This window comes from Salvia hispanica, chromosome 3 (genome assembly GCF_029641045.1).
Source record: "Salvia hispanica isolate PSC_SH4W2 chromosome 3, Shi_PSC_v1, whole genome shotgun sequence".
Lineage (NCBI taxonomy): Eukaryota > Viridiplantae > Streptophyta > Magnoliopsida > Lamiales > Lamiaceae > Salvia > Salvia hispanica.
The window spans coordinates 20874862-20890270 of record NC_142694.1 but is presented as its reverse complement, the minus strand read 5'-3'; the positions used below and the strand labels follow the sequence as shown (position 1 = coordinate 20890270).

At 33.7% G+C, this 15409-nt stretch overlaps 3 protein-coding genes across 3 annotated transcripts; all 3 read left to right on the top strand.

The window, feature by feature from the left end:
* Window positions 1-347: 347 nt before the first annotated feature.
* Window positions 348-1533, top strand: LOC125215909 (putative WRKY transcription factor 65). Its single transcript, XM_048117491.2, has 3 exons — window positions 348-556; window positions 665-817; window positions 898-1533. Exons 1-3 carry the CDS (start codon window positions 462-464, stop codon window positions 1424-1426), a joined length of 777 nt encoding a protein of 258 aa, XP_047973448.1. The 5' UTR covers window positions 348-461; the 3' UTR covers window positions 1427-1533.
* Window positions 1534-4358: 2825 nt separating this feature from the next.
* Window positions 4359-4894, top strand: LOC125212880 (uncharacterized). Its single transcript, XM_048113166.2, has one exon. It carries the CDS (start codon window positions 4391-4393, stop codon window positions 4775-4777), a length of 387 nt encoding a protein of 128 aa, XP_047969123.1. The 5' UTR covers window positions 4359-4390; the 3' UTR covers window positions 4778-4894.
* Window positions 4895-8311: 3417 nt separating this feature from the next.
* Window positions 8312-8901, top strand: LOC125209542 (uncharacterized). The gene is made up of 2 exons (XM_048109142.2): window positions 8312-8649; window positions 8760-8901. The coding sequence occupies exons 1-2, from the start codon at window positions 8394-8396 to the stop codon at window positions 8855-8857; spliced, it is 354 nt and encodes a 117-aa protein (XP_047965099.1). The 5' UTR covers window positions 8312-8393; the 3' UTR covers window positions 8858-8901.
* The last annotated feature ends 6508 nt before the right edge of the window (window positions 8902-15409 follow it).

Below are 15409 nucleotides of genomic sequence, written 5' to 3'. Positions count from 1 at the left end.
AAAAATTTTGATTATACTACTAATGTATTTAATCTAATAAATACTCTGTCACCATATGCTATATTCGTTATTATAGTACTCCTTCATCCGTCCCATTATAAATGAGACGTTTTCTTTTTTTTAAGTCATTTTATTAATAAAAAAAAGAACATCATTCTATCTTTCTTTTATTTTGCCATCTTTTCTAATTTTTCTCTCATCATAAAAATCTGTACCAAAAAAAATGTGTCGCGTGACGGATGGAGTACACATTAAAAAATAAATAAAATAAAAATAAGTATTTCTCGTAAATATCAATTTATATAGGTAGCTTTCACATTGTTAAATTCAACTTTGGATTACTTCAACATTTTCTTGCACGTCCATTGTATATTTGCAGTACCATATTAATATACATTCCGATTGAGATCACATTCCTTACTCTCCATCTCTCAAAGCATCCATGATCAATACTCATTAACATGAACAATAACAGATTCAGCAGCACCCATTTTGCTACAGAACTGAAGATCAACTCATCCATGGCTAAAGATCTCAAGATCACTGCTAAGCTACGGTAATCAACTATATACATAGAGAAAGAGAGTTTGTGTTTCCATGCAAAAATAGAGTTCAAAATCACGAAAAACTTAAATTTTGCGTAACTCTCTCGATTTATACACAGGCGCACGGCTATAAGGAAACGAGTGATGTCGGTCCCGATCAAGGACATCCAGCGGCTGCGGCTCAAAGGCGACCACGCCAGCGCTCCGCCCTCGGATTCGTGGGCGTGGCGGAAATACGGCCAAAAGCCGATCAAAGGCTCCCCATATCCCAGGTCATTACTAATACTATCTTAAATTAATTAATCACCTTGTTTAATTGAAATTAATTAAACCAATTCAATTAATTTTCCAGGGGCTATTACAGATGCAGCAGCTCCAAGGGCTGCCCTGCGAGGAAACAGGTGGAGAGAAGCAGCGCAGATCCAAACATGCTGATCGTCACCTACTCCTGCGACCACACCCATCCGCCGCCATCCTCTCGCAGCATCCACCACCGCGATGCGCCAATTTCAATTTCTGAAGAGGAGGAGGATGAATTGGGGGAAAACGAAAATTCGATGGATCTAGGTCATAGTAATCAGTTTCACGAGTTCAATTTGGAGAATCGATTTGGGGAGAATTTGATTCATGGCGGTGAATTTGGTTGGTTGACCGATTTCGAGTCGAGATCTGATAGGATTCTCGAGACTCCGATTCTGATGGAGGAGAGAGGGAATACGGAGAAAGAAATGGCTGTAATTTTCGGCCTGAGAGAGGAGGAGGAAGAAGAGGATCTGTTTGCGGGGCTCGGGGAGCTGCCGGAGTGCTCGACGGTGTTCCGCCATGGGATGGCGGAGCTGCGGCGGCGGAGATTGGCGACCACCGGTTGTGCGGGGCCTTAGATAGTGGATTTGTCAACTTCATTCATTTAAAGAATTATTTTTATTTAATTATGATTTCTAAAGTTGAAAACTTATTTAGATTGATTATACGGCGTATTTTTATTTTATTTTGTTATAAAGTTGAAAAGTTAAATTTGTAGTTAGTGTCTTAGCACCTTGTTTTAGATCCAATGGATACTGACTGTATCTGTAATTTTATTTTATAAAATGATTTTTGGTATTATGCGCAGGCTCATGCATCATGCGACAATTTAAAAATATAGGGTTACTAGTGCAATAATCACTGAATTATCCGATATATGGAATTATTTTTATAAAATTAACATCCTCGCAAAGTTCATATTAATATTTTTCTTAAACTTTGAAATTCATGAAAAAAAACATTCAGATTTTAGATAACTAATGGTATTTGGGCTAATAAGTCTAAAAGAAATACGATCTCTGTTGCCAACTTTCTTAAGTTGTCAACTCTGTTAACTCATCAATGCAATGTATGAAAAATGTTAACACGATGACATTGGAATGCCAACATAAACTTAGTTGATATTTTAATACACTGTGTTGACATTGGAGAGGAATTTCTGAACTCTTGTAAGAAGCAACTCAGGGTCCATTATTGACATTCGATGATCTATCGCCGAAAATCAAAGGGTGCACGAAAGATAGAAAATGAACGGAAATGATAAAAACCCTAGTTGAGGTTCTAGGGTGCGTAATTCAAGGAAATCGATTGGATATTAACTTTTGATTGTGGTTCCTAAAACTCTACATTCCTTAGCCTGCTTTATATTTTTTGTTTTTATGTTTTCCGTTATTTATTTATTTATTTCTGCCTAGTATAAATCCAACCAAAATCTCGTGTCTCTAAATAGTATATGACGCTTAGTATATACTCCCTCCGTCCGTGAATAGGAGTCTCCTTTTTCCATTTTGGTCCATCCGCGAATAGGAGTCCCGGTTCATTATCACTATAAATGGTAAAGAGACCTCACATTCCACCAACTCATTCCCCTCACATATCATTACTAACTAATATATACAAGTGAGACTCATATTCCACTAACTTTCTTCCACCCACTTTTCTTAACATTTCTTAAAATCCGTGCCGGAATGAAATAGGACTCTTATTCATGGACAGAGGGATTAGCAGACAGTTGCAATCTTATTCACTGTGTTCGATATCCAGTACTGACATTTAGCTATACTAGATCTACCTTATATACTTGCAAGTATTTTTTGTGCTAATAAATAGTGTATCATATACTGATACGCTTGGATTTACACTCGGATGTTGCACTGTTTCAAGGCTATTATTCGATCCGTTTTGAGTGTCAAAGTTGCATTACATGTCCATTATTTGCGTATCTTATCTATTTTGGTATTTTGACGTGTTTTGTAAGATATTTGCAAAATAGAGCCTAAAAAAATAGAAAAAAGTCGAAAATAGAAATCTGGAGTATTCGAGCCAGCCAACTGTCCGCTGCACCTATGCCAGCGACCGCTGCCCCAGTACCGACCCGCTTCAGAAAATAAAGCTGAAAAGAAGAACACGCCCAACGACCATTGGGATGTTCACATCTACCGCTGATTTAGATCCAGTAGCTACGAAGTAATTGCCAGCGACCGCTGATTGAGATACAGAAGCTACGAGATGATTTGCAGCGACCGCTGAACAAAGTGCAACGATCCGTTAGGAAAATGCGGCGCATAGAATTTGCCATATTTTCTCTCTAAGACTTACAATACTATGTTGAAGATTTACCATATTATGAGGCACGATTTTAAGGCTATAAATACCCCTCAAGCTTCACCAAAAAGAGAACCTTTTACAGCATAATTCCATATCATAATATTTGAGTGTTCCTTCCACTGTTATCATTGCTTAAGGGTTTGAAGAGAATATCAAGACTACAAAATTCAACATTTGGTATCTATTGCTTAGTTCTTACTTTTCTATGTTTTTTTTAGAAACTATGTGTTTAGATTATTCCATCATGTGTAGCTAAACTCATATAATTCTATGGATGTGTTAGTAACGACTTTGGTTTATACAGTTACTATTTATTTAATATCCGTTTTGTTCATTACTTTGCTTCTATTCTAAGTGTTGGATAATACTTCATGTTTGAGTTACACATTCTGATTTATTGACGTGCAACATAATCGTGAAAGGAGGTTTGCATGTTAGAAGAGCTTACTTGACGCTACAATTGACTCCTCTTAAAACGGCTCTATTAATTGAGAACGAGAACATTAGCTTGGAGTCTTATGAGTCTTTAGGAGTTACAAATCTATGACGCCCCTAGTGTTTGTGATCTACTTTGTATCGCATGGACAATGATTATGTGACTCGTTCTAGTAAAGTATGAATTGTGCTAGGGTGTTGTAGTTGGAACTTGTATAAACCATACGTGTGAAAGCACATCCTTGGAATTTCCTTATCTCATCTAATTATCTCTGGGGTTTTATCTGTATTTGCTTACTTGTTTTCTTTATTTTACTTTTCAAAACCAAAAATCTTTGTTTTTCCAAATTGTAGAAGAGGCTTTGTAAAAGGTAGACAATCTGTGATAGTTTTTCCCGTGATCGACATCCGGTACTAACCTTTAGTTATACTATATATACTTTGTATGCATACAGATTCATTGAGCGCAAATAAAAGTGCATCATATGCCTGTTGTTATTATTAGTGGTAATAAACTGGGATCAATATGCATTTCAAGCATTAATTGTATTTGATTTTGACTTAAATTCTCTATAACATTTAAAAAATTGAACCAAATTCGGGCGACTAGTGGCTTTCACACAAGAATCAACTAAACACATGTACACTAAACAAGGACGGCGGGCAGTGGCAGCACTCGGCCCTCTCGCCACCTTCTGGCCATGCAAATCCCCTATCCCCTCTATAAAAAGCACCCCATCCTATTACTTTCTCATCAAAACAAACAACAAGAATCAAAAATGGCCAACGCAGCCGCTATCCTCATCCTCCTCATCGCCAGCGCTGCCGCCGCCAGCGCCTCAACCCAGACGACGACGATGTTCAAGGACGAGAAGTGCAAGAGGGAGTTTCAGGAGATGACGCAGTGGCAGTGCGTGATGTGGATCGCCAGCGAGCCCTTCGGAGACGCCATTGCGCCCAACCGCCGCTACCTGCCGGAGGAGCACCTCTTCAGCTGCTGCGAGCACCTCAAGAGCCTCAGCTCCGACTGCCGCTGCGACGCCGTTTGGGAGATGATGATGGAGTACACCGGCTACGGAGACATCGCCTGCGCCCTCGGGGAGCAGTGCGGCCTCGAATGCTCCCTCACCTGCCCCGGCTACCGCCGTGGCCCCGCCCTCGCATGAACTACTTTTTCTTCCTAATAAATCACACATACCATCGTGTGTGTGTTTGTGTATGCTTTTTAAGAAAATGTAGCAACCTTTGAACTGCCCTTTAATCATATTGCATCGTTTTCCTTTTGCCTTTCTACTACATATATTTTCGAATCCTTTAACGATCTCACAATCTTAATTTTCCTACGTAGAATGGAATATCTTGCCGTTGTACCACAAGTGCGTAACATCTTCTTCATAGAATGTCAAATAAATCCGCCATAAAACCAACTACTACGAGACAAAATATTGTTTCTTTTCGATAAAATGAATTGGAAATATTTTTTTTATTGTTGTTGTTAAATTGACCTTTACTTAGCAAATTGATTATTTAGAGGTATCGACAACCAAAGTTATAAAACATATATTTTAGAAATTAAAGTATTGTTTTATAGTGAATTTGAGTTTTTTTTTATTTATTTATCTATTACTCCCTCCGTCCCGGTTAAGATGCTACATTTCTTAGCCGGCACGGGATTTTAGGAGTTCTTAGTTAAAATGTTTAGTTGGAGAGAGGAAGGGTGGGTAAAAGTAAATAGAGAGAGAAAGAAAGATGAATATTTTAATAGGAGTGAAAAAAAGTTGTTGGGAGTATTATTTGGAGAGAGAGTTTCCGAAAAAGGAAATATCTCATCTTAATTGGGACAAACTAAAAAAAAATATGTCATCTTAAGATAGATGTCACACTGAGTGAAGGCACAAGATTTTAGAGCATCCACAATAGATTCCGAAAACCTGTCGTTTGCGAGCGGCGATTTTTAGTGCTCTGTTGCAATTGAGGAGACGAGGGGGCCTCCGGGTGCATGTGCCCGCGCTCAGAATTTTTTTATATATACTTTTAATACATTATTCTATCTTCAAATACCCTCATTCTTATTGGTATTTTAATCTTTGTTATTTGTTTTTTTAATCTAAAATTAAAATAACAAAATATGAAAACAATAAAATAAGTTGTGGTGGATTTTGGTGAAAAATGGGTTGTGGTAGATTTTGGGGCCGTTTTTTGTCCAGTATTGCTGAAATCATTAGAAGATATTATGTGTATTGAGTAAAAAGAGAAAATACATTGTTGTCCTCCCTCTATCCCATGGAAGATGACATGTTCCTTGGACAAACTAAAAAGTAAAATATGTCATCTTTAGTAGGACGAAGGAAGTATATTATTGCGAGAGATAATTATTTCCAAGAAAGGAAATGTGATATCTTTGGTGGAATAAACTAAAAGGGAAAGTGTGTCATCTACGATGAAACGGAGGAAGTTTAAAATTGAAGGTTATTATTTTGTTTAGTTGGTTATAGTATTATAAAAATCATCAATGAAGTGTTGAATCATGTGTCAAATAGATGGAAAAATAGAAAATAATTGCACCTAAATTAAACCCACCGGACCGGCCCATTTGGCTCTGGGTCAGCTCTACTCGACTTGTGGACTTTTCAGATTGTATATCGGTCTAAAAATTTCCAGTCCAAATCCTCTAGAATTAGCAAGCTATTGATTTATGGCCAACCAACAAGTTCCAGGCGACATTGACTTCCTAACTAAATAATTAGTGATAGAAAGCCTCAATAATTACTAGCAAAAAGAAAATGGTTTCAATAGTATCTCAAAATTCAAAATGAGATGATTTTGAGATACTATTAGTCATTGGAGCTAGTTTACTGTTTTTGGGTTTTTTAGTTTTGACATATTAATCAAAAAAGGAAAAAAAAATAAAAGTAGAAAGAAATAAAGAAATTTGCATTGAAATAGATTATTTTAATTAATTGGCCTAGGAAATGAGTTTAATTAATTATTTTTAAATGTTACTGGGGAAATTAATTAAATAAATTTAACAATTAAAATGAATTACTTGATTTTATTAATCATCTCATTTACTTAGTATACTAGTATGAAATTTATTGAAATAATTGTTAACTAGCATTGATCATTAACAAGGTACTAATGTAGATATCAATATATCTTAAAAATAAAAATTACAAACAAAGTAAATAAAATAAGGCAAATAATAAAATTAAGTTTTTCGGTTGATCTTGTTGAGATCTTTCAAATATAATGCGTTTTTTTTTTGCTTGAACAAAAAGTACGATCATGAGGATATTTTATGGAGCTCAAATTCATAGACGTTATTTTATGTTCTTCCCTCGATAGTCGATACTATGGTCTTATCATAGTGCTTTTAATATATTTTTTCAAGTTGTTTAATTTTTATTCAATAAATATATACTCCTACTTAGAATATAAATATATTAATAATAAAATTATTACTTTTATTTTGAAATAAGTTATTGATAAAATATTATCGGATTAATGTGTAATTAGAAAAATATTAAAGCAAAAAAGTAAAAAGAAATAGATTTTATGTAAATTATTGAAATAAAAACACTATTTAACCTGATAGTTACACTATAATAGTTTTAAGTTTGGTGTTCATGACTGCAGATGATCCGAAGAAAGAAGATGCGCGACACAATATATTAATTAACTTTCGTTTGCAACAAAACTTACAATACACAATTGTGTACTTAATTCATTTAATTAATAATGTCTTCATCTATAAAAAAATGAATTAGACATTAACAACCTTGAGTGGAGTACTGTATTATTCACGTATTTTTATATACTATCTATATCTATGAGCATAAAAAAATTAAGCACTGCAATATCAATCTATTTTTTTACATATTACAAATTATTTTTAAATATAACTTTTGATTAAACTAATTTGTGAATAAAAAAAACCCACTGAAATTTCATTAAAATAATTTAATTTTTGAAAATGGAAAGTATGGTAGTATTTAAATTTCATCCAAATAATTAAATATTACTCTTTCGGTTTCAAGGTAAATGTCACACTTGGTGTGATGACATAAAATTTTAAAAAATGTTGTTTTGTGTGTGAATTTAGAGATATTATTTTATGTATTAAATACATAGAGAGAGAAAATATGTATTTTTATATGAAAGAAAACTTTTTCTCTAAAAGAAAATGTGACAAACTATTAAGCCAAAATTCCTAATAATGCTTTGCACGTTCACAACCTCTATAATTGCATACATATATAGATATATTCATGCATAGGGAGTGATTCCAATGATATTTTTTTTAAATTAAAATTTTGAGAACTAAAAATTACTATATCAGTTCGGTGATACATAACATATTACTTACTGATGTTGAGTTAGTAACACATATTGATCAGAGATTGATATTCGTAAATCAAGCAAATTATATTTAATTAAAAATTGATATGTTTTGTAGAGTAGACTTTTTTTATAATATTTTTTCTCTTGCATTACACTCTCTCCACTTTAATTATTTATCATTTTACTGAGTGAAAAAAGAAGAAATGAGACAACTAGCATGGGATAGATGGAGTATAATTAAGTATTCTAACTTAAAAAAAGTTCTGTCATGATCCAATATCTCTTATTCATGCCTATGCACATGTATATATACTATATATCAACATTTTCAGAATTCTAGTTGTCTCATACCCCACCATCACAAACCTACAAACACCATCCATCTTGTACATTGAACCATATATATTTGACGTATAATAAATCCAAATCAATTGAAAAAAAATGTCCATCTCTGAAACCTCATCCTCTCCCGATCCCCCGATTCAACTCGTCTCCAAATCCGTCTCCGACAGACTCCTCTCCAAATTCTACGACGTCTCCGAGTTGGGTTTCGACTACACACAGAGCGCGCTGTGGTCTCCTCCGGTCCAAAGGAGAGTGTTTCTCGACTCTCCCGGCAATATCTCCACCGAGCACGACTTGGCCGCCAAGCTCCAGAGACGAAGGTCTCGTTCGTCTCGTCTCTCGTTCAATGTAGGTATTCTGATTCTGATTTTGTCTACGGCCGATATTATTTATTTTTTTACAATTATTTGGTGTTTTTAGTTAATGTTTATGGCTATTTATTTATTTGTTTAAATTGTGCAGGCTTGCTTGTGCTCTCCGAAGAGATTGTGAAAGGTTGGAGTTTGGGCATTGTATTTTTGGAAATGGCAGTGTTTGTGCTTGTGACTAGATTTGTATGATAGATCTTTTTATGTATAAAACTATAATATATCACCTTGGCGTATGTTCAGTCCAGTTTTCTATCTTGTTATTTTATTCTCACAATCCAGTATATTATTTCAACTACTTTCTCATGTTTTACCAGATAGCATTAAAATCTGTATCATCCCCAATTAGGCTATTTTTATGAGACGAAGAGAGTATAATTATTGAGACGAAACTAATTACAATAAACTCAAAGTATGATAACAAAGACTCGAACTCTAACCTCACTACAAAAGAATTACTTTATCCATCCGTGATTTATAGTCTCACTTTGACTCTACACGAATTTTATGAAATGTGAAGGAAAGTGGTGGAAAATATTAGTAAAATGTTGGTCTCACTTTTATATATTCATTTTATAATAAATTGTGAGTAAAGTTAATGGAATATTGAGTTCATTGTCTAAAATAGAAAAAGAATACTATAACTTTATATTATGGACGTACCAAAATAACAAATTTTGACATTGTTTTGTGGGTGGGGTTATAAACCTATCAACTGCACTACTAACCAAACACATGTTATATTTGAACAAAATAACCGTGTAATTTAATACTCCTTCCGTTTCATATTAATCGCAATTTCATTTTTTATTATTAATTTATGATTGATTTTTTAATGTAATTAAATTACTCCCTCCATCCTATTGAAGATAATCCACTTTCTTTTTTAGTTTATCTCAATCAAGATGAACCATTACCAAAAATGGAAACACTTTTATCTCCACTTTATTCTCTCACTCTTATTTTACTTTTTCCACTTAACAAACAAAATAAAGTTGCATAAAATCCCGTGGGTCATCTTCCTTGAGACGGAGAGAGTAGTATTTTAAGTATAATGAGAGATCATTTAATAATAAAATATTTAATTAATTCTAATATAATAATTAAATATCATAATTCTTTCTTAAAATATAAACAGTGTAAGTAGTTTGGGACGACTAGTGCGAGTAACATGGGACTAAAGGACTAAAATATGCTCCCGTCGTCACAACTAAGTTGAGTCAAAACTTTTGGGCACCGGAGATTAAGAAATTGGGTTGAAAAGTAGGAGAGAGAAATAAAATAGGAAGACAGAGTAAATAGGTGATGAAATAAAGTAAAAGTAATTGAATGTTTTGTTTTTTATCTAATATAAAAAAAATGATTCAATTTAGTTGGAGCAAAATAGTGGAAAAAGTGGGAATAAAACAGACACAGAGAATTAAAGCTAGCTACCTGCATAAACAACGACATGTACCTCCTTCGAAAGAATTTGGATGTCGATGCATTTAGGGCAAATCTACTGCACTCAACGAGAATGAATAGATGCAATAAATACAAAGATGCTGTTTGTACAACTAGCTGTAGTCCTATTTACTGAAGCTATTAGGAATAGCAGCATATATATTTGATATTTTGATTATTTAATTTCAGGCTTAACACCTTTGATTAACACAAATTCAATGAGGTGATCAGGCACGTGAAAGAAGAATAATTACTCTCTTCATTAACCATAAGCTCGAGGGGCCCGGACGATAGGTTCAGACAACAAAAATCAATTTTAAAATATTATTTTAATCAATTTTTAATTATTAAAAATGATTTTTGATTACAAATTTATTTGAAGAATGATTTTTTAAATTAAAATAAAAAACTAACGATTCATACTAAAATACGCACCCCTGAATTAGTGAAAGACTATATTTTTTAGAATATAATCCTTCAATAAGCAAGTTTTGCAGAGTAAACATTTTATAGATATATATTCCTTCACTCCGACCTTTTATAAATAGGTTTCGGCTCCAATTTTCATTGTGATTTCGATTTGAGATAAATGGTGTTTTATAGAAAGGATTTCAACTCTAAATTTCTTTGTGATTTTAATGTGAGACAATTAGTTTTAGTGTTTTACACTTAGAAAGAGAGTTTTTGATGTAACAATTAGTTTAGTAGAAAGGAAGTGTTCCTCAAGGGCAGCAGAATCTTGATACACAAACCTCATCATCTGGATATTGTTCCAGAGGAGAATTGCCCTGATGCACAACCTCTCCAAAGCAGAGATATGCACACCTCTAACAAAGTTAGATCATGTTATCTACTTTCTACAGTAGGAAATTAAAGGTTACAAAAGGCTCCTCTCATGCAACTTAACTTCTTTGTGTTGCTACTTAATCAAAATAACCTATGCTTATTAGTATTACCTTTACACTGGGCTTCATCCTTAATCAACGACCACACAATTGCCATGAAGAAAAACTATTGTATTACTCCACAGTCCACACAATATATAAAGTGTAAGGGCAAGCTAATTGCAGCCCAAATGTTTCTCGTTATGTGTATTTGTTGATCAACTTGTGTCTTGCAATATTAATCTCAATATTTTATATGATAATGTAAATTTAATTTAAGTAATGTAATTTTTTTTTTTTAAATAAGGAATATAGATGTTCTTTTAAATATGTTGTGTTTAATACTCCCTCCGTTCTATAGTAATGGAGGCGTTTCTTTTCGGCATGGAGATTAAGAAAAATTGTTTTAGGTGAGGTAAGTAAAGGGAGAATAAAGTGGAAAATGAAAAAGGTAGAGAGATGAAGAGAGAAAAAAGTAAGAGAAAGTAAAGTAGGTGTGGAAAATGTGTTGACTTTTACTAGAAGGAAATGACTCTATTACTATGGAATGTACCAAAATGGCAAAATGACTCTATTACTATGGAACAAATGGAGTATAATATACTCCCTCCGTCCCTCTGTAGTGAGTTAAGCGAGTTAAGTGAGTTAAGTGAAGGGAGAATAAAGTGGGAAAGGAAAAAGGTAGAGGGATGAAGAGAGAGTAAAGTAAGAGAGAAGAAAAGTTGGTGTTTTTTACCAAAATAGAAAATGACTCAGCTACAGTGGGACAACCAAAAAAGGAATATGACTCAGCTATAGAGAGATAGAGGGAGTATTTTGCTATTTATAATATGTGAAAACAAAAAATAATAATAATAACACTAAAAATTAAATAAAAAAATGAGTTTTAATTGATAGAGCGGACACTAGTCCGAATCACTGTAGACGGAAGGGTCGGATGAATAAATGTTGATGTGGCGACCACTAGTCCGCCCACTAAGGCGAGCTAGTGGTCCGACCATTGTGGATGCTCTAATTAATTGTTTTTCCTTTTAACAAAATTATAGCACAGGTTATCTTTCTTATTTTATTCTCACGAGTCACATCTGCTTTATTATCCATTCATTTTTCTATTTTTCCACTATCTTTGTGTTTCAGTTAATTCTTTAAATATTATTTTCTAAAAAGAACCAACAACTCCTTGATAATTTGCATTCGAGAGAAGTTTTTAGTGAGAGTGTTCGAGTCTTAGGAAATAAAGGAGTTAATCTTGACGTATTAGGATGAAACTTTAATATTAAAGTTAATCTACAGAATGTGTGCAATCGGGAGAGGCCTAGCCTAGACTAGGGACTTTCCTAGTAAACCTAAAGACATAAATCCGCATAAACATATTTTTGAATTGAGCTTACAATATTTCCGTTGTAGTTGGATCATTAACTCTACCTTTCCCCAACTTAATATATATTTTACTCATTCTTTTTGTTTAATTTGTTCATTTTTTCAGTACATTGCTAGAAAAACCAAACAAACTACTACCTCCATTTCATTACATGAGTCACATTTAGTGTGCATTTAGTGTGCGCATGGATTTTAAGAAATGTAAATAAAAGTGGGTTGAATAAGTTAATGGACTATGAGTCTCACTTATATATACTCCTCCGTCCCAAGGAAGATGACCCCTTCTTGGGACAACATGGGATTTTATGCATGCCAATTTAAATTGTTTAAGAAGGGAGAGAGAAAGTTATTGGGTGTTAAAAAGTAGGAGAGATGAAGTAAATTAATAGAGATAAAAATTATTGATATTTAAAAGTAGAAGAGATGAAAAAAATAAGAGAGAGAATGGTTGTTGGATGTTTAAAAGTAGGAGAGATGAATAAAGTAAGAAAGGAAAAAGATAATTGAGTATTTTAAATATGTCCTAAATAAGAAAGAGATCATCTTGGTTGAGACAGACGAAAAAAGGAAGTGTGTCATCTTCAATAGGATGGAGGAAGTATTAATTTTATAATAAAATGTGAATGAATAAGTTGGTGGAATGTGAGGTAAACTTAACATTTATAGTAAAAAATAAATGTGACTTTTATTGTGGGACAGACAAAAATGATAAAATATGACACATATTGTGGGACGGAGGTAGTATTTGCTAGTCTAAATACTATTCAAAATTCATTCATGTACTTAATTAAGTTGTTTTTTTTTACTTGTTCTATTTAATTACTTTTTTACTTGCTTATTTAGTTTATTATTTGGATAAAATTCATCTATACAAATAGTATATGAAACTTAGTACTCCTTAATAGCTAGCTAGTATGTGAATTTATTCCATGTGTTTGATATCTTGTGCTTACCTTTAGTTATACTACAAGATCTACTCTGTATACTTGCAGATATTTTTAGTGCTAATAAAATGTGTATCAAATTTTTGGCGTCGTTGCCGATGAATAATTTCACGTTTAGATTGATATGTTAGAAAGGTCAATAATACGAGTTTGGATTTCTTTTTTACTTTTTTTAGTTTTGTTTATTGTCTTTTACAGGCAGTACATGCGAACACACTCCGGGAAGAATATCTTGGAGTCTTTACACTTAGAAAATCATAAGAACATGTACAAAATTCAAGTGTGAAGAGATGGGAGACAATGATCTTTTCGCTAGGCTACAACAAGAAGTGGAAGACTCTCGGCAGAGTTGGCAGAACAAAGAGCTGAAAGAGAAATATTGGCCAAAATAGATACTCATGTCATGAACATGTTTAATCATGGTGTGAATATCCCTTTAGGTCTTAGATTGGATGCCAACAATTTCGAGTTGAGGATGTCATTAATCAATAGTGCTGAGCAAAGCGCTTTCGCTGGAAGGGTCATTGAAGATGTTAACTGCCACCTGACCAAGTTCATCAAGATCGCATATACGGTCAAACTAAATGAAGTAGATGATGATGTCGTAAGGATAAGACTCTTACCCTTTTCATTAATTAATGTGGTTAGAGAGTGGTATGAACGTATGTCTGCAGAAAAAGTGACCAAGTGGGACGACATAGTTGGGCTCTTTTTAGATAAATACTACCCGTCTGAAATTGAAGGGCGAGATCTTCCTGTTTCTCCAACGAGATGACGAGCTCCTGTATGAAGCACTTGCTAGATTCAAAACCTAAACCATAGTTTCGATTTAAGCATGTATCCTTTTTGATGTATGTAATGAAAAAATTGCAAGTTTGTTGGATGCAGGTAGCAATGGATCATTCTTGAATAGAGGAGGAATAGCTACCATGGAAGTTATAAAGAAGAGTTAGCATCGAAGAGTATAAATTGTTCAAAGGAACTGCATAACTCGAGGAGGATAGCTGCATTAGAGAGCGGAGGAATGGAGGACTTTGCAAAAGAATTGACAGCCATGCACAGTAGGATGGATAAGATTTAGTCACCAAGACAAGATGGATGAGAAACTTACAATATGGTGGTAGCGAACTATGTTCAGAATGGGGGATCTAATCGTCCGTACAATAGAAATTATCCCATAATTAGGGGGAGTAATTATAATAACTATTCTTGAAATAGTCCTCGTCCAAATCTTTCCTATGCTAACAATAATTATCTTCAACCTCCAACACAATTTTTAGTGACTAATGGAGCAATCAACAGGGATGACAAAGATGACGTGCTCCAAAATATTATGGCGAGGATGGATAAGGATAAGAAGGCTACAAACACCAGAGTTGATGGGATAGAAGGAAACATAGTCAAACTATGTGAAACCTTGTCCTCATTGATCACTCATATCAGAAATCCGGCGCAGTCCACACACATCCTAGTCCAAGCCCAAATATTATACTTCTTGTATTTCCTAAATATAATTTTTTTTTTGTCTGTTTTCCAAAAATAGAAACTTTCCATTTTAGAAAATGTGCCTCACAATCCGCTAACACTAATTCCAATACTTTTTGCTTCCTCTCTCTTACTTTAATCATTTTTTCTCTTCATCTGTCTTATTTTACCCATTGTGCATAAAACTCGTAGAATTTTCAATGTTCCTATTTATAGGAAATGAAGGAAGTAGTTATTTCTCGTCCAAATTCTAATCTTAACATAATTTCATAAGTACGGTAAATTTTTTATATTAACTCATATATTTTAAAGTTCCTACCATTTTGATTTTTTTCAAAAATAACTCAAAAAACACGGCATAAAATTGCGTGCTAAAAAAACAAAAATATGTAATAATTAATGGAGGGGTTATAAAATTGAAAAATACGTTAAATTTTAAAATATATACTATGAAAATATAATTTTATGTGCAACCTATCCATAACTTCACCGGTGGGTTTAGGCTAGGCCGGGCCTGAATTTATAGAAAAAAACACAACCCAGATCGTTTCAACGTTAGGCTTGGGTCTGGCCAGACTGGACCCCAAATCGTATGGCCCATGACCGGT